General features: G+C 44.6%; 4 protein-coding genes and 1 long non-coding RNA gene across 10 annotated transcripts in view; 1 reads left to right on the top strand and 4 right to left on the bottom strand.

Annotated features, from left to right (window-relative positions):
* The window catches only part of LOC108232573 (inositol polyphosphate 5-phosphatase K), an 8518-nt gene extending 7764 nt beyond the window's left edge, over positions 1–754 (bottom strand). For both annotated transcript variants that reach the window (XM_017410472.3, XM_017410473.3), the window contains exon 1: positions 141–754. The gene's annotated coding sequence lies outside the window, so the exon portion shown is untranslated. The remainder of the gene's footprint in view (positions 1–140) is intronic.
* Positions 755–2203: 1449 nt separating this feature from the next.
* Positions 2204–5008, bottom strand: smtna (smoothelin a). Of its 3 annotated transcripts, none has more exons than XM_017410741.3 (8): positions 4750–5006; positions 4237–4340; positions 4075–4150; positions 3861–3980; positions 3743–3794; positions 3066–3183; positions 2816–2967; positions 2204–2694 (listed from the first exon to the last, which is right to left on the bottom strand). In XM_017410741.3, exons 2-8 carry the CDS (start codon positions 4321–4323, stop codon positions 2547–2549), a joined length of 753 nt encoding a protein of 250 aa, XP_017266230.1. In that variant the 5' UTR covers positions 4324–4340; positions 4750–5006; the 3' UTR covers positions 2204–2546. The 3 variants fall into 3 exon arrangements, with proteins under 3 accessions (XP_017266230.1, XP_017266229.1, XP_037835554.1); XM_017410740.3 differs by having other exon boundaries at positions 4237–4325; positions 4750–5002; XM_037979626.1 differs by having other exon boundaries at positions 3066–3180; positions 4237–5008.
* A 1168-nt stretch (positions 5009–6176) lies between these two features.
* On the bottom strand, positions 6177–12512 carry slc35e4 (solute carrier family 35 member E4). Of its 2 annotated transcripts, none has more exons than XM_017410738.3 (3): positions 12435–12512; positions 10823–11418; positions 6177–9233 (listed from the first exon to the last, which is right to left on the bottom strand). In XM_017410738.3, exons 2-3 carry the CDS (start codon positions 11397–11399, stop codon positions 8713–8715), a joined length of 1098 nt encoding a protein of 365 aa, XP_017266227.1. In that variant the 5' UTR covers positions 11400–11418; positions 12435–12512; the 3' UTR covers positions 6177–8712. The 2 variants fall into 2 exon arrangements, with proteins under 2 accessions (XP_017266227.1, XP_017266226.1); XM_017410737.3 differs by having other exon boundaries at positions 10823–11825; positions 12435–12496.
* Positions 10956–22647, top strand: LOC119617696. The gene is made up of 2 exons (XR_005234063.1): positions 10956–11094; positions 18375–22647. It is a non-coding gene; the product is annotated as an uncharacterized LOC119617696 (long non-coding RNA).
* osbp2 (oxysterol binding protein 2) lies at positions 14671–26462 on the bottom strand. 2 transcript variants are annotated; one of them, XM_017410711.3, is made up of 14 exons: positions 26095–26462; positions 24696–24901; positions 20728–20978; positions 20465–20633; positions 19323–19434; positions 19168–19234; positions 18698–18835; positions 18367–18612; positions 18118–18238; positions 17909–18012; positions 17639–17734; positions 17347–17531; positions 17040–17260; positions 14671–16865 (listed from the first exon to the last, which is right to left on the bottom strand). In XM_017410711.3, the coding sequence occupies exons 1-14, from the start codon at positions 26253–26255 to the stop codon at positions 16723–16725; spliced, it is 2220 nt and encodes a 739-aa protein (XP_017266200.1). In that variant the 5' UTR covers positions 26256–26462; the 3' UTR covers positions 14671–16722. The 2 variants fall into 2 exon arrangements, with proteins under 2 accessions (XP_017266200.1, XP_017266199.1); XM_017410710.3 differs by having other exon boundaries at positions 17013–17260; positions 26095–26461.
* Positions 26463–27598: the final 1136 nt, after the last annotated feature.

Below are 27598 nucleotides of genomic sequence, written 5' to 3'. Positions count from 1 at the left end.
CCGCCAGGCATAAATGAAGCGGGCCCAGGAGCCTGCAGGACTGAGAGCAAGCTTCATGTCCAGAGATAAAAAAAAAAACACAGAAAAACAAAAAAATAAAACAGATAATCTGTGACTATCTTTCAGATTAAATGTCTTACCTTTTGTGCGTTTTTTTAAGTCCAAGGTGAAGACCAAGGGTGGTGCCAAAAACTCACAGGAGTGAATAGCATTAGTCTCCTTTCTCCCCTTCACACACACACACACACACACACACCAGTCCGCGCCACCAGTCTGCCCCCCTCCCCTCCCCACAGGCAGGATCGATTAATGGACCGGAGGCAGCCTGCTGCGGGACGTGCCGGTCGGTACCGTGGTCGGTCTCGTCACGGAGCAGTCAGTGGACCGGTGGACTGTCAGGACAGCTGTCACGCGTCACGCTCCTGCGTGCTGATGTTTGCGGCTTGACGATGCGACCCATTCTCCCTCTGCCTGCCTGTCTGTGCGCGCGTCGGTCGCGAGCTGCGCACTCTCTGGACACGGCCGACCCGACTCCCCTCCTCTCCCTCCTCTCCATGAAAGTGTCGGAGGGAAATCAGCATCCAGCTGCCAGAAGCAGCAGCTGTCCTTCCAGTGACGCATGAATCCGGCAGGAGTGCGTCACTGATGGGGAGAATCGATCCCCTTATCGATAATCTGTAATTAACATGTCACACTTCGGCTCAACATTTATGGAGCTACATGTCAACAAACACTGATTTTATATCACAATTACACAAAACAATAAAAAATACAGCATTACAAAACATAACACAGAATAAAACAGATTACACTGGATTATATTTAACGGATTAAGGCTATAAAACATGGAATTAATATGTTATATCATTTTAAATTATCTTATATTTGTGAAGTTCATGTTTGCTGTCATTAACTAAAGAAAAGTTTGACGTGAATCCTGAAAACTGACATGAGCTACAAGAAGCAGAAAGTTAAAAGGAACAAAAATGTTAGCTAAAAGTAGCAAAATGCAAGCTTAAAGCTAAAATGATCCAAAAGGCTAGAAGCTAAATGTAGCAAAAAGCTAGCTAAATGCTAAACATAGCAAAAGGCTGTCTAGTAGCTAAAAGTAGCAAAAGGATAGCTAAAAGCAGTAAAACAGAAGCTAAAAGCTAAAAAAGCCATAAGAAGACAAAAATAAAATATCCAAAGAGAACAATATTTTTGAAGAACTTGAAAAGACCTCAATGTGTTTCTAATGGGAAAATATTAGATAACATTAAAAATTTGAAAAATAAAAAGGTCGTAGCACACAATGAGCTGAACAAAAGGAGGGAAAATATCAACAGATGAACATTATTACAGCATAATAATAATAATAATAATATAATAATAATAATAATAATAATAATAATAATGACTGATACTGACCGTAGTTTTTGTTTTCAAACTGATGATCTTCTTGTTTATCACCATTAATATTCTCTCAGCAGTATAAACCTGGGTGATTTCAGTAAAGGAGCTCTGCTGGCAACAAAGCAATGATTTACAACCTCTGAACTCTTATTAGGCTGACATTTATGAGACAACCACACATAATCCTCTCCTTACAGTCCATCACTGGGTTCACGTCTTCTTCTGGCTGTTCTCTCCAACGACTTTTTTTATTCTGAATGAAACCTTTCCGTGAAAAACTCCAAAACTGCTCGGAGATGAACTTCTAACCCTCCGCGGATTGATGGGCAGCAGCAGTTGTTTCTGGTGTGTTTTTTTTTTTTTTTTTTTCTTGGCAGCAACACATCTAAATGCTCCAGAGCAACAAAGTGCCAACATTTCTGCTTATCAATGAGCATTTAATCAATGCGTTCGATCAGCAGCTGCCTCTTAAATCCTCTGGAAGCACGACCTGTGCCTATTTTAACCCTTGGTAAACGCGTTATTATTTTAAATTATGATATATAATGATTGGTTTGGATATCAGACCCAGTTAAAACCTGACCCCAAACACACACAGGGATGTTTATAATGTGTCAGAGGTCAAAGGGATTGGAAATGATCGCATTAGCTGCAGAATATCTTGGTTCTTCAAGTACATTAACAAATCAAAGTCTTTAATATCTCTTCCTTGGCGGAGACTTTGAGTTTTCATGTTGACAGTTAAACCCACAGCACAAATCTTCATTTATAGCAAGAAGTTTGGGTTGAATCACAAAGACTTCATTCATTTGGGACACGTTGTTTAATAAAAATCAGTGTTTTTATTTTAACTCTCACACTCTCAGGCATCATCGCGTCGATCAGATTCACCGCCGGATCAGTCCAGATGTGTAATCTCAGTGGAATGGAAGGATTTTAAGCAACAGCTGTTCAATGACACCGACTGTTCTCTGCCAACAGGCAAACTAATACAGACATTACCCATAAATCTCGGTGGATTTGCACTCAAATAACTTGGGTTGTACATATTTAGGTGAAAAACACGGGCGGCATCTTTTGTACCTCACGCCGTGGCAGTAAACGATTGGTTTTAACACTTCGAAATGACTCCAGAGAGCTGCCGTCTGAGGCTAAGGCCGCTTTTTGGTTTTGACGAGACCCTTCTCCACCAGGCAGCGGTAAAATTCCTGGATGTAGGTGTACACGCACTTCCAGTCGGGCTCCTTCATCCGGACCAAGTCATCGGCGTCCAGCAGAGGGGGGCAGCCCGCCAGCCTCCTGGAGACAGGACGTCAAAATAAAAAAGGACAACTTGAGACAAATGATGGCTCAGGGAATGTGTAAATTATAATAATGATAATAATAAAAAGCCCTCTTTGTTTGACTGAGAGCTGCTCACTCGGCGGTGCTGAACGCCAGCTGGAAGTTGTCTCTGGGCTTGTTGGGGTTGAGGGTGGAGTACTCGAAGGCGTCGGGGAAGAACCGGTGCACCAAGGCGCAGAAGGCGATGCCATCCTTCCAGCTGGAGGAGAAGTTCTGGATGTCTACTCCCTGCGTCACAGTTCGCAAGAGTTCAGACGTCGGGGACAGAGCCATTCGGATGGACAATAAATCAGAGACGGAGCTCGCCGGGAGACGTTTTTCTTTACCTCATATGGTTCCGTTTTGGCCCTGCACCAGTCCAGAAGCATTTGTTTGACATTTTTAGCATTGGGCGCTTCAGCGGAGGAACCTTTCTGGGGGAAAGCTGCAGCTGGACCGGCTCTGCTGAGGAGAGGAGACGAAAACACAACAAGAGTTATTTTTCAACACAGCTTAAAGAAAAAATAAAACTGTATTTTACACTCCAACAGGACTGTAATGTCACAGATAAAATATACTCAACAGACATGTCTAAGATTGCTTATGTTTTATTGTTTTATAGCTGACAAAACACAGAGTATGTATATAGAATCACTCTTAACTGCAACCAGACCAAATTTTAAGACAGTATTTGTAAAATTGACTGAATCGTAGCCATATTTGTTTTTTCTGAGATGAGCTGGGTGTGGTGGCTGTCTTGAATTGGATTGACTCCAAAATTTAATCTGTTTTAGAGGAACATCCAGTGATTATTTCCTGAAAGTTTCAATAAAATCCGTCCAGTGGTTCGTAAGATATTTTGCTAACAGACACACAGCATCAACTCGCCCGGTCAGAGCATAAGTCGGGGATCGGTCTCAGCCACTGCCACGCCAGATGTTAGCTCAACATCTGTAAAAGTGATCAGGCTGGAGCCGTTTTTGTGTTTCCCGAGGCTGGCGTTAAGCACAGAACATGGACTCACCTGCCCGCCGCTCTGCCGACCGGAGTGGAGGGTGATGGGTGTCCTCCCGGCTCTGAGAACACAGACGGAGTTAAACGGGCACAGATAAGACAATCAGTGATCAGAGGGATGGACTTACTGTTCGGCAGCGGCTGCTGGTTCGTGGAGACTCTTCCAACACCAATTGCTGCCCCACCTTTCCCCAGGCCCTGCTGCCTCAGGTCCTGCTGCCTCAGGCCTCGGTCCTGCTCCCGTTTCTCTGAGCCCAGACCAGGAGGATTCAGACACAACTGAGTCTTTATGTGGTGGTGTTACTGTTACCTCCGCTCCGCCCGGACAGCTGCGGTTTTCACCTCTCTTTTTCTTCAGCAGGTCTCTTAAAGCTGCACGAATCAGCCGCCTCTCCTCAAAATCCGCCACACCGTCCAGCTGAAGAGGAAACAGAGTCTGTGTAAGAGCGCTTTGCTGGCACCGGGAGGGTGGCGGGCGTGGGTTTTTCCTCTGCGCACGCTCACCATCTTGTTGAGAACTTCTTCGTCGTCGATGGAAGCCAGCTTCTCGCTGGTCAGCGACTCGGATCCACCTCCAGTCTTTGACTCCATGACTAAAGAGTGATATCCTCAGAAACATTGATAAAAAACAAAACGGACCAGTTTCATCTCCCTGACACAAAGAAGCTGACGAACCCTAAGTTGTTCTATTTGCAGCCTGTTGAGTACTTGAGGTGTAAACAGATGTGAGCCTTTTCAGCGGAGCAGCTGTGCAGCTCAACGTTTGTCCCGCTGAAGTCTGATTTAATGCATTCTAGCAACTGGCTGGCTGCAGCGCAGAAGAGGCACAAACATGTACAAATATAGAAACACAATGGAAGGGGTCCAGTTCTGAAGGAATCTGATAACAGAGTCAAACTATGAGCTGAAACCTCTGAGCAAATACCTTCCGCCTGATGTTAAAAGACCCCGAGAAGAATCTGTCACGGTGTGAAGAGTGGAAGACTCAAACAGGAAGTCGTCGGCGGCGTGACTCACCTGCTGTCAGGACTCAAACGGGCCTGAAGGGGTCAAAGGGCGTTGGACACCGCTCTCTCTTCTCCTCCTTTGAGCTCTGCGCGAGGCGAGCCCAGCGCCTCTCAGGGATGGAGAGAAAGAGAGAGAGAGAGAGGGGGGCGACGGCGTACAGGGACCACCCAAAAATGGGATGAAGGAGGAAGGCGTCAGGTCACCTCCATCCATCTCTGTCACCTCCACCAGAAGCGTCCTGTTTCTGAACCCTGACAGACGCCCAAACGCTCCAGAAACTCCATCTAACAGACAATCCTACTTGTCATAATAAACTCATTTTTTAAAATATATATTTATTTTTTTATTTTTAGCACATTGAAGCTACTGCGTGCGGCAGCTCCATCCTGCTGAGTGGAGAGTCAAGAGTTAATGGTGGCAAAAAAGTGAGGAGCACTGCCTTATTCAGGCAAAAGGCTGAAAAGGAACTCTGTTTACAAAAGTAGAAGTAGGAATTTTTACAGGGAAGGACAGAGCACATAGCTGGACACTAACATGAACACACACATCTCCAGGGGAACATAAATAAAATAAATTCAACTTCAGCAGTGATTACTTGGCGTTTTTAAAAATAAAGAGCATATTTAGAGATTGATCTTATAGTTTTAAAAGCAGATAAATGGCTCCACCTAGTAGTGAACAGTCAAAACTGCTTTTTTAATGTGCAGGAAGAAGTTATTCCCCACATATTCAACATATTATGTTATAAACCACACAGAACACATAAAATAGATTATTTTTCAGGTGTCTCATTAACTTGTAAAGATAAATCCATAACATCAAGGTCCTAAAAAATTGCTACAAGGAGATTTTGCATCATAATATGTTGTTCTGGAGCAATTAGTATTAGGGTTAGGTTTTTGTTACCGTGTTGCTTCACCTTTAAATGAAGCTCTTCGGAAACTTGGGGGTAGCACTTTGCTACACTGTCCAGTGTGTGCAGATGCCCTCGTGCCAGCGACGTGCTCGTCCGGCTCACGTAACGTGCAGTTAAGTTTGTGTCTCGCTAACATAGCTCTGCTTTGAAAGAAAGAAAGCTCGGTTAGATGATAACATGCAGCATGTTTATGAGGCGGATTTGCATGTCACTGTCACAGGACACGCTCATGAAGACTTTTAGTTGTTTGAACTTATATTTATGGGCCTAAACTGTCAGCTGATTTTGGGTTTCTAATGCTTTCCTGGTCCCTGCAGTGATTTCTGACATATTTTGTGTTTTTAATGCTGCGCTACAAAGAGGTCTTTAAGTCTTGTCCACTAAATTAACACCAGTTTCTGGGGACTTTTCACAATTTTGACATAAAATAATCTTTTGAAAAAAAATGTCAGCTTTTTGTACCGCAAGTTTTTGCTCATTTATCGTAAGTGCCGCGTAAAGAAAAGCTTCAGGTACGTGATGAGGTGCTTGGGTTTGTTTTATTTTCTCATTCCCGTCCAATAATTCACTCTTTTCTCATCTGCAGGAAGTCCAACTAAGGCATGAGGCGATCGTTTCATTCTCGAACCACAACAGTTTCAAACCAGTCAAACATGACTAGAAAAGACACAAATGTAATAAAAACAACTATTTACAATCCAACAAGCATCGCAAACAACCAAAACCAGGACACGCAAAGAAGCCGTGAGCGCCTGAAAGTGGCATCAGTGCAAAGCGATTAATAAATAATATCTGTTATTCACGGGAGCACGCAGCCAGTCGGTGATCAGGGAGGTTAAAGAAAGTGCATCGATCGATAATCGATAATATGACAAATAAGTTAAATCGCTTCTTTTTCCTGATATGTAAACAGATCAGATACGCCACTGAAGAGTCAAATGCAATCATCAGTTTGTGTTAAAGAGCTGAAAATGACCATTGAATAAACACTAAATTAAAGAACTTAAAAGGTCTTCAGTGTCAAAGAAGGGGTAACGTTTTTACACATTTTGTTGAAATTAGAGCCCGTTTTCAGCTGATTTAGAATTTAGTAAGATAAAATGTCATTAGATATATTCATTATCAGTAAATTTAGTGAACTGAGATTTTTATAAACAGCACCTTTATGAAGGAAAATGACATTTTTTTGATTAAAATAAAAATACAGCAGGATTTAAATAAAAAAAAAAACAACACAAATCTGTTGTTTCAGAGCTAAAACTGTAAGTGTGTGGTCACAAAAAAAAGCAAACATTTGGCAAAGTAAAGATGCTGGAGGGCATGTAAGAGATATAAATAAAGATGCTTCCAGGAGCGGCAGCAGGAATCGTTTCTGTCGAAGCGGAGAAGATTTATGTTGCTTTAATTTATACGTTTGCTAAATGAGCCCCCCCGAATACTACAGCCTTTAAAACCTTTCAAAAATAAATATTCTTTTACACATAAATGTCAGTTTTGTTACGAAAGAAAAAAAAAGGGCAAAAACTTTTCTAACGCTTTAAAAATGACTTTGGCACCAAAGGAAAAAAGATGCCTCGGCCTTCTTCTTCATCTCCTCCACGGGGAAGAAAAAGGGCCCAAAGTCGAGTGACGCTCCTTAGAGAACCCGTGACACTAATTATTAAAACCGCGCCGCGAGACGAGCAGCGCGCTGTCATAAGATATGGAAGTTAATTGGATTAGGTCCACGGGGGCGCCGTCTTTTCAGGTCGGTGCAAGAACGAAATCTAGGCCTTCGGTGAGAAACCGCGAGGAAGCGTTCAGCTTCGGCGGCTTTTATTTCAAATGTGCTTCTGTGGAGGAGGAGAGGCGTCTCGTTGAAACGTTCACACAGCTGATCAGAATTTGAGTGAAAAAGCAAAGTTTTAGTCTGACGTTAGTTTCATGCTTCACGCTTAAAATAAAACTAAAAAAAAGAGAAAAAGAAGCTGCCATAAAACCCAGCCCCTCACGACGGGACGTTCAGGTAACAGTATCAGAAATATACCTTCTTAATACAAATAACGCCCTTTCAAATTCAGGGCAAAGTGCTTTCTAAGCCTCAACCAGTCTTAAAGGGATAGTTCAGATCTTCTGGAGCGGGGTTCTGTGAAAAGGTTCGGAACATTTCATATTATATGAAATGTATACACGTGTACTCATACCGAAATGTTCCGGTACGAGTGTTTAGTCCGCCCTGTTTCAAACCCGTCCACGTGCAGAACGCTGACGTTCCGCCGCGCAGCGAGCACAGCGAACACAGGCCGACCGGAGCTCGCCGTCATTAGAGGTCTACGGTTTGGGAACATCGTGGTTTCTTTGGCAGCTGCGGCGAAAGACGCTTCGTGTTGTCATCATTCGACTCCACTTCGGACCTAATTACTCGGCTGAAATCTTTACATCACTGCCGTTTTTGCATTGCATGGTTAAAATGGCAGAAACTTTAGGATGCTCCTGCTGGAGGAGTCCCAGGCTGTGCTGAAAAGTGTTGTTTGCACTCGTGAATAATCATTTAATTCTCCCAAAGCAGCCGTGCAGCACAAAAATCGGTGGCGACGTAAAGGTTCGTGAAGCTGCAATTGTGTCACCTGCTGGTAAAAGAGCCATCTACGTCAGGTAAGATGCTGACAACATTTCCTGCAGAACCCCCACCGTAAAAATCTGACCTGCCACTTTAACGCCGCCGCAGAAGCTGCCCGAAACGCGGCTCAGAGCCTTCACAGTGGAACAGTGTGAGTGACGGAGGAAATACCCCGCCGGGTCGGGTATCGGACAGGTCGGTGTGCTCATGCATGCATATCCTGCTGTAGGGTCGACAGGAGAGCTTTATAGCTGAAACGCTGTTATTAACGGCGAACGTGGAACACGAAGGCATCCTTTTCTCTGTGCAGACTGCAGCTCGGTGCGATCAGAGGACTAATGAGTCGGCGCAGAGAGGAAGAAAATGATTGGTCTTTCCATCAGCACAGTGTGGGGGAACAGAACTTACAGTGTACCCAGTGTCTTTAGTTTTTTAATCTAGTCTTCATAATTTCATCTTAATCCATTTTGTCTTCCTGTTTCCCATCGAAAGTCTGCTGACGGCGTGTTTTTTCTCTAATCGGATCCTCTCCGGCCGCACCGTGGCACTCCAAACGTCCGGAGCCCTCGGGTTTAGCCCTCCGCGCGTCCAGGCAGCTGACGATGAACTCCGAGTTCTGATAAATGAGCATGCCCGACAGCGTCAGCACCGCGCCGGCGCAGCTGAGGGCCGACAGCTCGCCGCCGAAGAGCAGCTGCGACAGCAGCAGGTTCCCCACCACGTTCAGGTTGCCGAGGACGTGCAGGGTGACGGCCGAGGTGAGCGTGATGACGCAGCAGCTGGCCAGGTTGTACATGACCGAGCCCAGGCAGCTGAGCAGGATGAAGACCCACAGGTGACGGTCGTAGTGCAGCGGCGACTCCAGCAGGGCCCAGTTTTCCAAGGCCAGGGCGGCCACCATCAGGATGAGGAAGCTGGGGATGGACATCAGGTAGAGCAGGAACACAGAGTTGATCTTCTCCTCCTGAAGCAAAATGCCTGAAAAGAAACAGACGCAAGATATTAGAAACACTGAACTTCTGATTTACCTCACCTGTGCACAGAAACAGCTGCTTAAACTCGTCTTTATTTAATTACATGCTCACATCCTGAAATGTTACAGTTATTGTTTGCAGGGGTTTTAGGGAAACTCAACTGAATTTTGCCTCTAATGTTATCAGAGCTGCTCCCGTTTGTCAAAATATAACTTACATTGCCCATATTAGCTATTTTAATAGTGATAATACAGTTTTTATGACATATTCATTTAATTACATTGTTGGCATCAGAAGTTGTGGGGTTTTTCTGGAACTGGAACCAAATACTACATTTCTGGGCCTTTCCGACCATAAAAAGGCAGCTGTGTTTTCAATTTCACGCGTGTTATTGTACCGTTTATGTGACGTTTGTAGCTGCCCACTGGTCATTTGGAGCCAAAACAACAGGAGCATTCAGAGCGTCTGCCGCTCAGACGGCGACAGCAGGTAGTTTGGTAGCGGGAATATGGCAGGACGTTATGCAAAGCTCTTCTTCTTTGGAAAGTTTGTGCCTCGTGCCTGTGTCAGCCTCCTCCTGGGTGCCATTAAAAGAAATATGCGCTTCCTACCTGCTCTTGGCCAACGTTTCACACACCCGTTTGTGGAAAGGTTGACTTCACGCCCAGCGTGAGTCAGAGAAGAAAGCGCGGAAGCACAAACAAGTGGGAGGGTAAAATATAGCTCCCTGAAACACGAGATGTGAGGTTTTAGTCGTGATTCGCTGCATCTTGTTTACACAAGTCTGCCGGACTTGAATGTTCTTTCCAGCGCACTTATTTAACCTTACGTGATGAAGGAAGCAGGTTTGTTCCTACAGCCGTGTGTCACTGAGACGTTTAAAGTAACGACCGGTCACAGTCTGTTTATGTAGCTCTTCGTCCCTTTGAGAACCAGGAACCACCGCGTATGTAACGTTGGATTCTCGTCAGCAAAATAAACATCTGCCTCTGTGTTATGTAACCAACTAAAGACAGGGCCTCTGTACATCACTGTATTGTTGATCCTTCCCTGACAAACTACCAAGTTAGAGCGTGTAAAGGCATTAGAGATGACATTATCTGGTGCAAAGGACAATGAGGACAAGTTTGAAAGGCTCGCTCGGATCAGTCTAAAATACATTCATCTACTGGTGCCAAACCAGAATGTTTCTTTGGGACGAAGAGCTTCTGTCGAAACTTTAAAGACAACGTTAGAGCGTGCTCTCTCTGAGTGAACCCTGTGCTGATCTCTCAAAACACCAAAACAGATTAAAAAAAAAAACTGTATTGGGTCATGAACGTGAGGACTCAGATGTGAGGATTTGACATAAACAGACTCATGAGGTCAGCTCCGCTCACTCAGACGTGTTTATGTTTTGTTCCCCAAGCAACCAGAAAGAAAAAAACAACACTGCTGTGCTCTTCCTCCTTAATGACAGGGTGACTCTCTGGACTGTGGAGTAAATCACCCAGTTGCGAAACCTCCCAGCCAGGACCGTGTTGTGCTCTCTAAAATACTTTTCCAATGACCAAAGCTGAGGGGGGGAGATCAGGTCGACCCTGTACTACTCACTCTGCTGGATGGACTTGACACCCCTCAGCATGGTGGCGGCGAACACGAAGAAGCAGCCCGTCTGATCGAACTGGACCTCCCCCATGATGCTGAAGGACGCGCCCAGGCAGATGGGCATCATGGCCGTGTACTTGAGGATGTGATGCTGCTTGCCCAGGATCAGGGCGGAGATGGCCAGGGTGAAGAGCGGGGTGGTGGTGTAGATCATCTGCGCGAACGACAGCTGGACGTAGTTCAGGCCCACGTTCCCGAAGGCGATGCTGGCGCAGAAGGTCAGACTCAGGAGGAACACCTTGCACTTGGCGCTGGGGGTCAGGTCCTGCTCAGCTGGCCCTCTGTGGCGGATCACCCTCAGCTTGATCAGCCCATAGTCCACCACTATGGCTGTGAGCATGTGCAGCGCTGACAGCAGCAGAGGGTACCTGAAGTTGTACACTGCGAAGATCCATTTGTTGAGGCTGGAGATGGTGGTGCCGGTCACCAGCCACACAACGACAGCCGACAGCAGGTGGAGCATCTCCGCAGGTGGCCTCCTCCGGTGCCGCTCGCATTTTGAGAAGCCATCGGCGCTGATCATGTTCGTGGCATGGTCCTCTCTGTAACGAGGCAAGCACACGCTGAGTCCGCTCCTCTCATCCCCGAGTCGTGCGCGCTCCCGGACGGGGAAAGTTGAGAGCCGCAGAATAACCCGCGACACGGCGGCGACCGGTGTGTTTTGTCGCCTGGCAGAGACGCATTCTGTAGCGCCGCCCGTCAACACCTGCTTCTGTTTTGCATGCCGGCCCGCTTGTGTAACTTCCTCGGTGTGAGTGTGTGTGTGTGTGGAAAATGACATTTGCTCCAGCGGGGATGAAAGGAGGGAGGAGAACGGGCCGGGCTGGAGGAGAACAGCGCGTCCCTTCTCTAATGCGGAGACATGCGGATTGGTTGTTTAGATGTCCGCTCCTTTTCTTCTCACCGGCACGCGAGCGGTTCAAAAGCGACGACGGGCGGCGAGGAGTTTCTGTTAAAATGGAAAAAAAAAACAAAAAAAAACGTTTGCCAGCTTCAGCATGCTTCAGTTCACAATAGGGACGCTCTGCCAGACTACACAGCGATATATATATATATATATATTTTAGAATTATTAACATATTCTTGTGGGGAGGTTATTGCTACTGGATCTGAGCGGGGTAGCCCGTGTGCGCGCCGGCGTTAAATGGGGCGGACCCGGTGACGAAAGCTCGTGATGCACCAAAAAACAGCAGCGGGACTGTGAAATCGTTATTGAAATGAGACACTTTAACCTGCATGTGATTAAACTTATTTAAGAGCGACTTCACTCACAAATAACGGGGCTTTGAAGCCGATGATCTCAGACGGCGCCGTATCACACACAACAACAACAACAAAAACCCACTTCTACCCTCCTGCTAGCTTTAAATAGTCACTTACTTCACCGGCTGGTGCGCCTTCCCCTGTAGCTAAGCACCGCGGTGAGCTAAGCTAGCTAACGGTTGTGCTAGCTAACGGTCACGGAGCCGCTCAGCGCCCGGCTCGTCGCGCGTCACCGTCACATCTTGCGACGTTTCACCGGAACAAGAAGCTCCGAATTTGTTTGCTTTTTTTTTACCTTGTGCCCGGAGCACCGTCAGCATCCTTAAAACCTCCGTCGGTCGGTCACAGCCACGATGGCGTCACTGGGCCGTTTATTTAAAGGGCAGTTCCACTCTTTAACCTGCCCTGTGGTTTTAAAGCGCTGCCAAAAGAGACTTCAAATCCCAGATTATTACTGCGGTTACCAAAACTCTCCATTAGACTGCTTATTCCTGGTTTAATTCATGTGTTCATATTCCTGGTTTAATTCATGTGTTCATACATCTGAACCCCACAATCACATGTGTCAAAGTCAAGGCCCTCGGGCCAGATCTGGCCCTTGTTGACATTTTATCTGGCCCTCCAGTCTGTGACAAATCAAGTTTCTGCTGCTTTTGCTTTAAAAAAATAAAATAAACGAGCGTGTTTAGTGCAGACCTCTCATGACAGTAAACCAACTTTGAAGCCAAGAAAATAAATTTAGAATTTTTCTGTAATCTTTGTTTTTGACGTGGAAAAAGCAACAGAGAACTTCATAATCAGACTGATTGAACTCTAGTTTATGAACTTGCAACCAACTCGAGATAACTCAAGTTATTGTTCATCAGACAATAACTCGCTTTTAATTTAAAACTTTATGGTGTTCAGCTCATACTTTCAGTAAATTAATTAAAGAGCGGAGCTACTGATGGTCTGTTTTCTTCATGGTCTGTAGTTTATTTCTAAAAAATCAGATTACTATTGTTGTTTTCAGTTTGAATAAAAATACACATCTTCAATTTTAATATTATAAGAAAAAATGTCACCATTACCTAAACTGGCAACCTTATCCATTTGCAACATATTAATAAATGGAAAAAAGACAATTAAAGTGCAAAATTAGGTTTAGAATTCTTTTTAGAAGCAGTTTTAATAAGATTAATGCGTAAAGTTTTCATAAGATCCATACATCATGAAATTTGTCGTGTTATATGTGTTAAAATCAGGGTTAATGAGGCAAAAAGAAGAAAAAAAATAGTTTACTGAATGTTTATTTAATCTTAAAGCGATGGGGAAAAAATAAAGAAGGTAAAGAGAAACAATATTTTCTTATAATATGAATATCTTTTGTGTGTTGTCATGTCAGGATCCCCTCGCTGCGTCGTGAGTTTACTCCCCGTCCGTCGTGGGTTAAAAGACCGAAACGAGGGTGTGACAGTGAACACCAGCCCAGCATCAATGTTATGCTTTTATTTGATCTGAAATATGCAAAGCCTCTGAGGTCATTGGGGCACAGAAGGTGAATTCACATCATTTTATTGATAATTCACAAACAGTTAGCTAAGTGAAGAGGCTTCTCACTACGGCACTTTAAAAACCATGCATAGCTGCTGTATATGTTGCCATGGAAACCTGCCGCACGGCGAACACCAACTTTGTGCTTCAGTCCGACAGCGTCTCGTTTCGTTCGCTACCACATTTAGAGAATAAGCGGAGGTTTGAGTATGAATATTCAAGATACGCCAAACAATACTTCATTACAGGGGTTGGAATCTATGTGCTTCTATTTCTATTGTATTGCTGCTATTTACAGGCACAAAACAAGCCGGCAGTCAGCCATACGTGTGCATCGTGCCCTGTTATAATACTCAGTAAGGTATAAATAAACGGGTAATTACTGGTTATAGATGATTGGGGACAGAACAGATTTCTGGCACTTCACGTTTCGTCACATATCTACTCCTCATCTAAAGAAACACAGTTACTAAAACACAACAACAGGCCGCTTAAAACGCTTCTCTGAATGCCGTATTTCTCTTAATGTGGTTTTATCTTGTATTATTGCTGACATACAGTGTTAATGGAGCAACAAAACTGTTTGAATGGAAATCTTTTTTTTTTTTTTTTTCTGCAGATCGGGGTTGTTTTTTCCTGCTAGTAGCATTTGTCTGTAAATGACAAAAGTTTGTTGCTAAAGAGCCTCGAAATTAAAAAAAAGAAAAAGAAGAAAGGCAAATGGCTTTCAGACGATAATCTCTATAAAAACTGTTTGTTTTCTTGTAAAACTCACTAGGGTCAAGCTGCTTTGTTACATGATGTAATTAAGGCTGAAATTACTGAAAGCACCAGTTTAATCCTGTGCTGAGGAAAGTCCACGGGCAAATTTACACATAGAAAGAAGTCTTGTGGTTGAGACTCAAAGTATTTTAAGGGTAAATGGGAAGCTTTCAAGTTGCCCGCTTTTCTACTTAGCTCAAGATCATTTGGAAACGTATTTTGTTGATTTTTCCTCGAGATTCTACACACAGTTCTCCACAAAGACGGTTTTTTTTTTTTTCGGTTAGTAACAAAAGTCACATCCAGAAAAACCTACGGTTCAGACCAGTTACGACGCAACTCAACAGAATCAAGTTCAGAAAATGATAATAAAGCCCAGTTACTAAGAAGTGAACGTTAGTTTGACTCAGATTTAGACTTTCTTTTAGTTCTTGGTAAAAAAACATTTGGCATTACTAGCTTCCCTCCATTCTCAGGACGCTACGAAAAGCCGTGAAAACGCGTTCCTTACTTGTTTCTGCTCTCTTCATGGCAGAAAAATTCAACCAAATTAGATGAGCGGTGTCGGCCAGGTTTCTCTCTAGAGATGCTCCAGACGATGGCTGGACTTTGATTTGTTTTCCCTCATCCTTCATGCAGATGTTTACACTTCTGCCTCCTACTGGCTTCTTGGCTTCTGTTGGTTTGATAGTCACCCGTCAAAGTTCCTACCATGTTCCCTCTGTTTCTGCTCCACGATAAAAGTCCTCAGGATCAACCCTTTTTACCAGAATCACAGCTGCTTTTCCGTGTAATGAGATGGACAAACCATGTAGTTTGGGTTTCCTCAGCTGTGAGACCTTACTATCAACAGATGTGATCTTCTCAAGAATCGCTGATAGAAGTAGAATAAACCAGAGCGTAGAGCGGAGAATGCTAAAACTGATTGTTTCAATCTTTAAAACACATTTTTTGATTGTATTTGTGGAGGATTATGTGTAGATTTGTGAGGAAAAAAAAGAGTCTCTGTTAGAAATAAATAACACTGTACCTCCTCCAAGTTCGGGAAACGTCTGGAGGTCTCATATTGTCACCTTTAACAAGAGCAGAAATACAATTTAAAACATGAGAGAATAAGCAACCGCCTGGTTTTAGCTTCATGTTGTTGGTTAGTTGTCTGCTTCGTTTTATGATCTATCAGTCAGGAAGGATCCCCTTTGTGTGTGAAGACAAAGAAATGGGAAAAGAAAAGCAAACGAAGAACTGCTGAGAGGACCTTAAAGCACAGAAGGCAGATTTGTCCAGTTCTTCCAAAAACTGGTGTTTTTGTCTGAGCCGAGTGACAAACAGGCGCTTATTCCAACTTCAAGGAAAACAAGACTTTCCGGGGTTGTAGCAGACATCCGGTGCATGTCATGTTCTCAGGTTAACTCACACACACTCAGTAAGGTGGGTTTTGACACAAAGAAAATAATAAACCAGATTTCAGTCACTCGCACAAGCACACAGGGCTTGAAATGCTCAGGTTCGGATGTGGATAAATGTGTTTGTAACCTTTCGTTAAACAAAGAAAAAACCCACAATGTTCACAATGGAGGAGGCTCAGTTATGTGCTGTCTTGAATCTGCACAGGGTACAATAAAATCTCAAGACTATCAAGGCATCCTGGAGTGAAATGTGAGGCCAAGTCAGAAAGCTTGGTCTCAGTTGCAGGTCATGGGCTCTTCCAACAGGATAATGACCCAAAACACACAGCTAAAATCACCCAGGAATGGCTACGAACTGCCTTCTCTGAGGTCTGATCTAAATTTGATTAAACCTCTGTGGAAGGAGCTGAAACGTGCAGTCTGGACCTGAGACAGCTGGAGCTGAGACAGCCGGGTGCAGGAGTCAAATTAGCCGATTCCACTGATTGCCTCAAAAGGTTGTGCAACAAAACATTAAGTTGAGGTGCCATCTTTTTCTGTGAAGGCCAGTTTCATTTGTTTCCTAAAATAACCAGAACTCAAAAGCAGATACTGAGTCAGTTTCAAGTTGTCTCACTGACCTTTGTGGGTTTGTTTTTCTTTACCGAAAGGGGTACCGACAAATTTATCCACGTCTTTAAATGAGTTTTTTCCGCAGTGTTAAAGCACACACACCGGCTGAAGCCATGCATCCTGGAACCACAGCTGTAACTGAGATGAAGCGAGGTGGGTCCGGGTAATTGGAGGCAGGAGATTTTGTGCTTGAAAGTCTGGGTGTGAAGAAGTACGCCTCGGCCTCTCACACATGCACGTCTAAAGCTCACACATGCAACTATCGGGCTCCTAGAAGATCTCAGGACACTGGCTCCAGTCTTGTCTCTCTTTGGCCTCCCAGTAGCCGCCTCTGTAGACGTAGATGCTCTCTCCGGTTGTTTCGTCCGTTCTCCTCTCAAACCACGCAGGCAGATAACCCTCAATGTCCTGACCTGATGACGAAGAGTTACACACTTTTAAAACTATATATTGTAGCTGTTTACTTGTTCCAGCCATGTCCTCATCTTTAATGAGTCGAAAGCTATAAAGCAAATCTTATGATGTTTGTGCAGACATGTAGAAACAGAACAAGTCCTCACCATGATCGCTGCGGTCCAGGTACTCACCCTCCTCCAGGGCCTGGTTGGCTTGGGCCTCCCTTCGTTTCCTTTCGAGCCTCTGGCGGTCCTCCAGCCGCTGCTTCTCGTTGTTCGCTTCGTCCCAAAGACCCACCTCCATCAGCCTCTGGTCCGGCCGCAGGCGGCTGTCGGTGGGCGCGACGCCCTCTTCGGGCTCGTTCAAGGTCAGCGCCAGGGAGGAGAAGAAGTGCATGTTCTCCGCATTATCCCTGCGACAGAAAACAGGCAGATGACAGAACGCTGCACGCCGTCGCATTCGGCCTTTAGGACGTTGTGGTGATGAACCTAAACATACGGAAGAGGGTATTTCTTCCACAGCAGTTTGGGCTGAAGCGTCTGATAAACTGTCTTTTGTTTGCCCTCAGAGCCTCCGCATCCCTGGCTGCTTTCCACTATTTTTGCGCTTTCCATTTTGTCGTCCCAGGTTCCTGACAGGATGTAGTGTGCCGCGCCTTCCTTGTCCTCCACTACTCCCGTCACCTGGAGACAATAAAGAAAAAAACCACATCCATTACATCCACACTCTGACTGCTGTATTCAGAGCTGACCGACACGAAGCTGAAACTACATGTAAAGGTACAACTTACTTTGCGTGGGACTTCTCTGGAGAAGTAGCTGTAGGGGGAGAATTTGAGGTGGCAGGTGTCCTTTGTAGTTGTGTTTACAATGTCGATGTCTCCAGACTGTTAACAGCGTCAGACAAGAGGCCGGTTAGCAGAACAATAAGATTACTTTCCCTCAATATATCAACACAAAGGAGTTTTTGTTTCAGTTTTATTTCTGTCAATTCTACAAACCCTTTTTTTTTGTCGGTTTGAACTCCTTAAACTCAGAAATTAGATGCAGGAAAAACAGACCTGATCGATCCAAAGTTTCCCCACAATAATGTTGTGCACAGTCGACGTGACTTTGCTCCACACGTAATGGTTTCCGCTTGAGTGGAACTGCAGGTGGATGTTACCTGTAGAGGAGAGGAACATGCGTGAACGCCACTCATCCTAATATTTAGCTGTATTTCTGAATTCTGCCTGGCTTTCGGTGACATATATCACTAAATATTCCTTACCTAATGGCATGACTGAAATATATTTTCCACGAAACTTGCTATCGATGGTGATGTGCTGCCACAGAGTCCATCCTCGCTGCGACGTCACGTGGTGGGCGGCAGCTGGTGGATGGTGGCTGACCTGAGGGGGAATGGCACAAACCGTGCACTAATGAAATGGTTTAGCTCGATGTGTGTAAACAAGATGAGCAGGGAAGCAGAATTAAAAAGATGGATATGTTTTGTTTTGTTTTGTTTTTTTCCTCTCGCCTGCTCAGAGATGGACCGATAGCCATACTCGTCCAGCCGGTCCAGCTCGTAGGTCTCCCCCAGCAGAGGGTTGAAGGGCTTGGCGGTTCGATGGACTGTGGTGGAGTAGGAGGAGACGGAGAAGGCAGCCACGAGGCACATCTGCTCCAGAGACGAGCCGCAGCGAGCCGCCCGGTCCAGCAGCTCGCTGTACTCCAGATCCTCCGTCAGGCGTTGCAGCATCGACAGCGGCTCGTTAAAGTTTACCTGGGAGAAAGCATTTAGCATACCTATTTACTAAACATGCTTTAAAAAAAAAGAAATGATTTAAATTTAGTAGGGTTTTATTTACAGGCATGGGTATCTTGGACAGGTCTTTGCCGATGCAGTTCTTCATGATGCTCCACAGGTTAAGGGAGTAGTTTGGTTTGTCGGGAATACGACTGCGCCTCGTTCGTCGCAGCTGCGTCTGGTTTGTGCCCGTGGTGTCCTGCAAATCCCAAAAAGAAAGTGCAAACATTTGATAACAGACATGTATGTGTATGGCATGTCCGAGTAAACCAGGAGTCTCCAATCCTGGTCCTTGAGGGCCACCATCCTGCATGTTTTACTTGTTTCTCTGCTCCAGCACACCTGATTTGAATCAATGGGTGATTAACAGGCTTCTGCAGAACATGAAGAGGTGATTTAACCACTGAATCAGGTGTGTTGGAGCAGGGAAACAAGGAAAACATGCAGGATGGTGGCCCTAGAGGACCAGGATTGGCCACCCCTGGAGTAAAGTTTATTTCTTTTTTATATAAGAGTACTTTTTCATCTTACATTCTCATTGTGAGTCCAGTCATTAGGAACTCCTCCGCTCATCATACTCTGATTACTCCCCGAGCGCCTGAAAAACAGCGACGTGTTTCAGAGACGATTCAAAACGATATTTGCAGAAATTCCATCCGCCCATTGATGAATGCGGTGCTCGTCACCTGTGTTCAGTGGCAGTTACGGTTATGAATGAAGGCGAGTCCTCCACGGCGTCGAAGAACTCTGCTTCTTCATTCTCGTCACTCGTATCCCCCTCCTGAGTCCGCTCCACACCTACGGCAACAGACATGGGACACAACCGCTAAGGGGGCTTCAATCTTTACGAGGAGAAAGTTGTCTAGGAACGAAGAAAAGGGCTATTCAAACTGAAACTAGCAGTCGTTCCAGCTTGATTCCTGTCATTTTTCACATGTGATGCTGCTGTAGTCATTTTGTGCGCCTATTTGTTCATTGATGTTTGATTTTTAATTTACTTTCTGCTAACATAAAACAGTTAAAAAAGACTAAAAAGTGCCAGTAACTACCACAGAAATCATCTCTTTTGTTGCTTCTATAACTGATGTGCAGCAATTAGGGCTTTAATTATCTGTGTATATTAATTTTATTATAATAACCTGCCATAACGGCTGATTTTATCCTCTTTTATGCAACCCAGTGAGCTGTGTCGTGCTGTGATGTTTCAGGGATTCTGGCTCACATTTTTGTTGGGTTTTGTTAATGATAGCTTCACTTCTCTGTGCCAGCGCTACTGTTGCGTTGCGAGGACGATAGCAATCAAAGACATCCCTGCGGAAATCAAACGAAACACAGAGATAACTTACTAGAAACTATGAGGTGAAACACGGTCCCAAAAAAGGAAGACCTTTAGGCAGAGCAAAATAAATGCAAAAGTAGAAGATAAACTTGGTTTTATTTTCAGTTAGGCCTACTTTAAGCTCCAACCTTTCATTGTTTAAGAAAACAGCAGCTTAATAATTCATCTGTGTTCAAAGTGTGTGAATTCAAAGGTGGATAAAAAAAGGTGTTTCAAAGTCAAACTTGTGACGGTTAAAGGATAATGTGATGTGCTTTGAAAAGAAGTCGAAAACTACGAGAAGCTGTACCAAACAGAGCGGAATTAAAAAAGAATTTCTGCCTATTTTAATCATCCATGGAGACTGGGATGTTTTTCTTATAGACGTGCATCTCTACTAGCAGCCAGAAGAGGGCCACATTCTTTCAATCCAGACTACATTTTTTTGTGTGTGTTTCACATCACAAGTGTCCGAGTTGTCTTGGCGACGGAGAGCAAGCGAAGCCTCACCTGCGTATGAGGCGGGATTCTCCCTCCAGGCTCGCTCCAGGCTGTTGTGCTGCTTGGCTAGCTGCTCGATGGTCTCCTCCAGATGGTGGCGCTGTTCTCTCTCATAGTGCAGCGTCTTCTGCCACCGCCGGCTGTGCGATTCTGCCACGTCCAGAAAGTCGCGACAAGCCTGCGACGTGAGCACAGCGCACGTGAGAGGCCGCCAAACAGACGTTTGAAGCCAACCGGTTGCCGCAGCGGCCGCAGCTTGAAGCTCGACTCACATTGATCATAGCATTAGAAGTGATGCGGAAGAGAGTGGCTCGCTCGTTCACGGCTTTCACTTTGTCTGTGCTGTCAGGGGCTCCTCGCAGGTCTTCCAGGTCACTGAGGGAGCGCTGGAGGGCGGCGCCGTGCTTCCCTATCAGCTCATTGCAGGTGCCCAGGTCCTCCAATTTGTTGGCCAGGGTCTTGAGCACACCTTGGGTCAGGGCGCGCTCCTCCTGAGGCACAGGGGTTTCATCTCCTGAGTCGTCTTCACACAGAGACACAAAAGCGTCAGCTTAACAGCTCGCCACAAATCCCATCAGTACAGGTTGGGTCTGAACAGCCTCTGTGGCGATGGGAAGCAAGATTTCATCTGGCGGACTGAGGAAGACATTTCAAACGTTCTAAATTTAGGCCCGGGACGGGATGAGAGCGTTAAAGGCGAGCGGATGGGGAAAGACAACAGCACTTCACACCCTGGACAGCAACCCTTCATTTACAAAATCTGAAAGCTGTGAATGAACACCGTTGCCCGGGAAACGCAGGCCCTATGCAATCAGAAGGCAAGGCTATTTTTAGAAAAAAAGGAGAAAAAAGGATGACGCATTACCCCTTTCCCTCGTCTCTCTCTGTCTCTCTTTCTACTCGCTGCTGGCATGAGCTGAGCTAAGAGTCCCAAAGCTTTTCAGCGAGTTTCAGGGACGCTGGATTGATTAGACATTACAAAGAATACAGACAATATGCTGTTTTATTCATACAGCTTAAAAACTGTCTTAATCTGTGACTGTCCTTTCTTCTCACAGCCCCAATGCTGAAAAAAGTTGGGATTTTGTGTAAAAACTGTAAAACACTAAATTTGATTTGCAAATCTTATAAATACATATTTTATTCACAAAAGAACACAGTAAACATGTCAAATGTTGAAACTAAGAAATTTTCTGGAAAAATTAAGGTAATTTTGAATTCTCTGGCAGCAACACATCTCAACAAAAGTTGGGATGGGGGGCAACAAAAGGCTGAAAAAGTAATTGATACAGATCAGAAACAGCTGAAGGAGCTTTTTGCAATGAAATGGGTTAATTTACAAGAGGTCAGTAAGAGGAGTGCATCTAAAGAGCATTTCAGAGGCTGAACGTCTCAGAAGTAAAGATGAGCAGAGGTTCATCAGTCTGTGAACAGAAGACTTTGAATATCCCAACATCTACAGTTCATGACATCATCAAAAGGTTTCAAGAATCTGGACAAATCTCTGAGCTCAAAGGCTGAAAGTCGATCCTGGATTCTGTGATCTTCTTTTTTGAAAACCATGAAGGTTATGTCCTCCATACTAAAGAGGAGAGGGTCCACTCAGCCTGTTATCAGGCCTCTTTGATGGTATGGGGGTACAATAGTGCCTCGAATGTACAGGACATAGAGTGCCTACACATCTGAAAAGGCTCCATCAACGCAGAATAATATGTTTAATGTGAATAAAAGCTGAGTTTATGAGATTTGCAAATCCCTGCATTTTGTTTTATTTTACACTTTACACAACCTTTTTGGAATTTGGGTTGTAAATAAAAGTCTAGAAATGTGGAAAATAAGAAAACAACAACAACAAAAAAACCTTTTCTGAATGGAGTAACTGTTAATATTTTAGGATTTTTACCAGAAAAGAAAAAGCACAAAAAAAGACATCAGTAATAATAAAAACAATCCTCCTGTTTTTATCTGGTTACATAAATCCCCATAAATAATCCAGCTCTAAAACACATGCAGCTCCAGTCGACATAATGAAACTTTTCTAGGTCGAAGCAATCTCTCCTGAAGGAAACATCACAACTCAAAATGATGCCATCTGAATCTAGGTCAGTGTAGTAATATTAGTGCCAAAAAAAAAAAACTACCACAGTCTATTAAAGAGAAGAATAAATAAAAAAATAAATAAAACAATCAGGGATAATTGGATTACGAAAGTCTCCGGAGAAGAAGATTAAAAACGAGAGGGTTGAAAAACCCTTCGGGCTTCTGAAATGATTTCATGACTCACATCTAGCAGATTTCTGCTGCTCAAGGTGGAAAGATTTCTAGCCCTGCAGCCATCTGCCGCCCGACATGTTCACATGGACAGGCGAAGCCACAAAGCTGCAAAACCCAACGCGATGCAAGCGCGGGGACAAGGCATACGGGTGTGCAGCGGTGAGCTTTTTCCTCTTTTACACGGGACACTGGAGAGTCTGAGAGACCCAAAGATGACTCACTGTTAAAAAAAAGAGAAAAAATAAAAACCACACACCCACAGGTGATGAAGGGAACGTCATTAGTGTGGGAAGAGCGAGTCAGAGTTAAAAACCAGAGGAGGGGGAGCACCACAAACCGAGCCTTTAAAGTCTTCAGAAAGCTGTCAGCGAGGTGCATTTTTATAGCTGCTTTTAGTCGTTCTAACACTGCTGTGTGTTTATGCAATCAGAGGATAAACCAGCTACAATACACCTATTTATGCAGCCTGTATGCAAGGATACGAAGCTCTAACTGCTGTAATGTGAGAGATATAATGAGACGGGTGCCTCGCTGCGTCTTCTAACTCCACCTAATTGCTGCCGTTTTGATCCCCCCTTCCAGCCAGTCAGTTTATCCTGGAACTAACGAACTGCCTGTGCAGCGTAATCTGTAATCACGTCACCAGAACGCGCATGGGTTTAGTCTCCGCTCGTTTAAAACGAGCACCTGAGCTCGGATTTTCACAGCCGTCCGGATGGAGCCCACAGATCACAAACTTCAGATGTGAATCATAAAGCAAAAAGGGACTCCGGAGAGCTCCAAAACGGGCTCAGCTGTAATCCAGATTACAATTTCAGATGTAATAGCTGCCACTGAGGCAATCCCTGCTGGCAGATACAGCTTATAATTCTCAAGGTGATCAGAATGACACAGAAAAAAAAAGCACAGATCTGCATCCTGCACGTGCAAGCCTGTGTGTTCACGACCACATCCCTACGCTTTCATGTGCTCCCAATAATCTCAAAAATAACACGACTTGGATCAAGTCCCGAATAAAGTCCCAGTGTTCGGATTTGCAAATGAGTTTGAAAACAGACGTGGTTCTGTCAGCTTTAAAAACAAATCTGATTTCCACCAGGTAGTCAAACTTGTCGAACTCTAAACCGTTTCAGGTCGACTGCAGGCGCTCAAAAAAAAGAAAAGATGCGAGGAATCATGCAAAAATAAAGCATCCATCTTAATTCCTGCTCTGCTGAAGTGTAAAATAAAATAAAATAAAAAAAGAAGCAGCTTACTTACAAGGTGACACTCAGAGAAAAGCCTGCACCCGTACCTGCCTATTCTCCATGTGGTGGAAGATATGTTCAGTGAAACCCACTGACACTGCTCTGTTTCTTTCTCTCTCTGTCCTTTTTCTTTTTTTTCTTTTTACGCCTCCTGCTACCAGATCGAGAGGAGGAGTCAGGAGGAAGGTCGTTTCATTCAGCTCTCACTGCCATCAGACTGAAGGAGACAGGGAGGAAGGGTGGGGTGGAGGATGCGAACATGTTTTTTTCATTTAAATTCAAGTGTTTGAAACTTCAGGGCGCACATGACTCATATCGTATTATAAATATATCATATTTAGTCACAATTTTCTCCTTTTTGCCTTTAATTACTCTTTGCTCGGACAGACATGCTGAGCAACACTGCCCCCTGGTGGTCTGTTGTTTGAATTACATCTAAAATGACAGAGAAACAGAATATGCTTTTAGGGAACTTGGTCCTGTTCCACACAGCTCGCATTCAGGTTACAGCGGCTAAAATTAGCTCCACTTCAGCCTTTCTCGGAAGAAAACCCCGCCCTGTTCTTTTGAAGCATGTTTTCCAGGTCAGTCACAATAAGAATAAACTGCCCAGATCAATTTCAATTCACGAAAGGCTCCATGTGAAGTCAAATTCAACGTTATCAACCCTGCAGCCTGGCTGCAACGTACCGGTGAGGTTCTGTGGGTTCTAAGCTCACCTGAGTGGTGCATCAGGAGCGTGGCATTGGCCTTGGCCTGCTGCAGCGCCGACACCCACCGCTGACACTCGCCTTCCGACGTGGCCTTCAGGTGGTAGCTTCGACCGCCGCTGGTTAACACGAAGTGACAGGTGTCGCCCACCTCGATGTGAGCCGTGGCCAGGGGGATGGTACCGCGGCACGTGTGCGCCATCTCCGCCTGGGTCCTGAGGGGGAAACGACACGAGCAGATTTGTTATCGAAGGTTTAAACTACACAGACATCATGGAGATAAAGGCAAACACATTTGGTCTCTGTTACAGATGATTTCAACATTTTATCGCTGCTCAGACATCCTTAAAGCCATCACTGCCGTCAGGAGACGTCTTTTTATATGAATATTTTGTATATGTGTATAATCTACAATAAAATAACCACTAAATATGCATCCTTCACTCCTAAAAGTCTACCACATTATTTGTAATAAATGAGCGAAATCAGCTGAGTCGTGTTTTTGTTGCCAACAATTACGAGTCGTCTTGTTTACATTCGCACACTGACGACAGCCTCGGCCAAATAACACCACCACCCCCTGATGTGAACAGAGTTAGAAACAGAGACGACTGGCTGAGAGAGAAAAACAGGAAGTTTCTGCTTTTGAAATGAGACAGGACTGAAAACACTGCGAGGGCGAGAGAGTCGGCAGGAGAGGAGCCATTTTGGGGAGAGAAGAAATTGAGGAAATCAAGGAAAAGTGCAGAGATCTTCTAACTTCTAACGGGAATTTCCGTAACTGATAGTTGTAAACAAAGGCGAGGAATATTTCCAACTTTTACAAAAAACAAACAAACTGATGAGTCTGAGCCACGTTAACCCCCCACAAACAATTATTTAATGATGTAGAAATCTTGTTATAAGTATAAATTAACTTTAATTTAATATATTCCATCCCCTAAAAACACAGCAATTAGGTCAACTCACCATTCAGAGTGTTTTAGAAACAAAAATATTCTTGTTTGTTTCTAAAGGGGTGGAAGCATTTTGTTTTTTAGGCCTTAAAGGGGGGCAGGGGGCACCCCTCGGGAGAGACTCTAGGATCGCCCCTGTTTGAGGGGGTGACTCTTCCCTTAATGGTCAAAAAATAAATAAATATAAATAAATAAACAAAAACAGAGCAAAAAGTTTGATATCACCCTCCGTCCCATCGCCCCTGTAGGTGTCCCACTGACGGAGACGCGGGGTTAATCAAGGCAGATCTCGGCAGCTGGTGGCCGGAGCCCCTAACGGTCGCCCCGGGCCGCTGGTGGCCGGAGCCCCTAACGGTCGCCTCGGCCGTTGGTGGCCGGAGCCCCTAACGGTCGCCCCGGGCCGCTGGTGGCCGGAGCCCCTAACGGTCGCCTCGGCCGTTGGTGGTCGGTACCTGTAGTAGGACAGCAGGCCGTTGCTGAGGACGAACCACCGCCGCTGGTAGCCCTTCAGGTAGTTCGTCCATTTGAAGAGCCAGCCTTTGTGGGCGTCCGGACACGGCAGGTGCAGCCCGGGGAGAGTCGGCGAGGGCAGGCTCCGCACCAGCTCGTTCATTTGGGTCCCGTCCGGAAGCTGGAGGTGGTGCTGCTGCTGGTGGTGGTGGAGGAGGAGGTGGAGCTGGAGACGTAGCGGCTGCGGCGCGAGCTGGACCCGGAGCGAAGCTGCTGCTTGTCGGCCTGCAGCTGTCCGTCCCTCCGCGAGCTGCGGAGACTCGGTGGAGGGGAGACCGAAGCAGCCTGGAGATGCACAAAAATGATATAAAAAATAAAATAAAACCTACGTGAGGGCGGGAGGGGGGCAGGATGACGTTTTTATTACAGGATTGTAGTTTATGTGTGTGTGTGTTTCAGATTTAGTTTGGATTATTGCAATGTCATGATGAATTTTAAAGTAACAAACAAAATCCCTGCCTTTGTTTCCTCATAGGGATGGTTAATGTGTCTTTAAATTAAAAACGTCCATGTTTACCTGACACACACGACCTTCAGAAAAACACAAAACTCACAAAAAACATCCTTCATATTCTCACAGCACACAAACTTTATTTAAATATGTTGAGTGTGGACATATACAACTGGAATATACACAGTGTAGAACAGAAAACAGGGATCTTTTAAGAAAAGAAACGACTATTCAGAGATAAATACAGCATCAAGTTGAATTGGTAAAAATTCAGCAGAAAATAAAGTTAAATGTGTTGGACAGGTGAAACAAAAACAATCCAACAGTAATGAATGGTTAAAAAATTAATTTATTAGAGATTTAAATAAGATGTCAAGACTCGTCCAGTTCCCCTCATATTCGCTTACCGCTGCAGACTGCTGCCAGCGTAGCGTAGGCCAATCCCATAATTTAATCTTCCACCAAGGGCTTTGTTTACATTCAGTGCGTACCCACATTCCAGAATGGCACACCAACATAAGGACAACTACTGGAGTAAACTCCTTCAAACTGCACCATTTGATATATTTCAGGGTAAACTTCTTATCTCTTATTTTAGAGTGTGCGCTACCTTTAATATAGCTATATATGATTTAGTTATTTCAATAAAAAAACAAGAACTTACTAAGGGTTCCCAAAGTTGGGGTTCATTGTGGGAAATGAAACACAAAGTCAGGATCCTCCAAATGAATGCTGGTGGCATGTTTTCACTTTTATTGTAACAAAGAATGATGAACAATATTCACAAACAGCATCATAAGTGTTAAGGCAACCAATCAATTAATCAATCAACTTTATTTATACTATTAGGTAGATTTGGTTACAGTGAAATGAGTCTGCTTTCTTGCCAATAAATACACACAATAAACGCAATAAATATAAATATAACATGATTCAAACTGGCCCAGTGCTCAATACTTTAAAATATATTTTAAAAAAGTGATATCTGAAAAGTT

Source organism: Kryptolebias marmoratus, linkage group LG14 (assembly GCF_001649575.2).
Source record: "Kryptolebias marmoratus isolate JLee-2015 linkage group LG14, ASM164957v2, whole genome shotgun sequence".
Classification (NCBI taxonomy): domain Eukaryota; kingdom Metazoa; phylum Chordata; class Actinopteri; order Cyprinodontiformes; family Rivulidae; genus Kryptolebias; species Kryptolebias marmoratus.
Note: the sequence above shows the minus strand (reverse complement) of the source record. Positions and strands in the feature narration are given on the sequence as shown.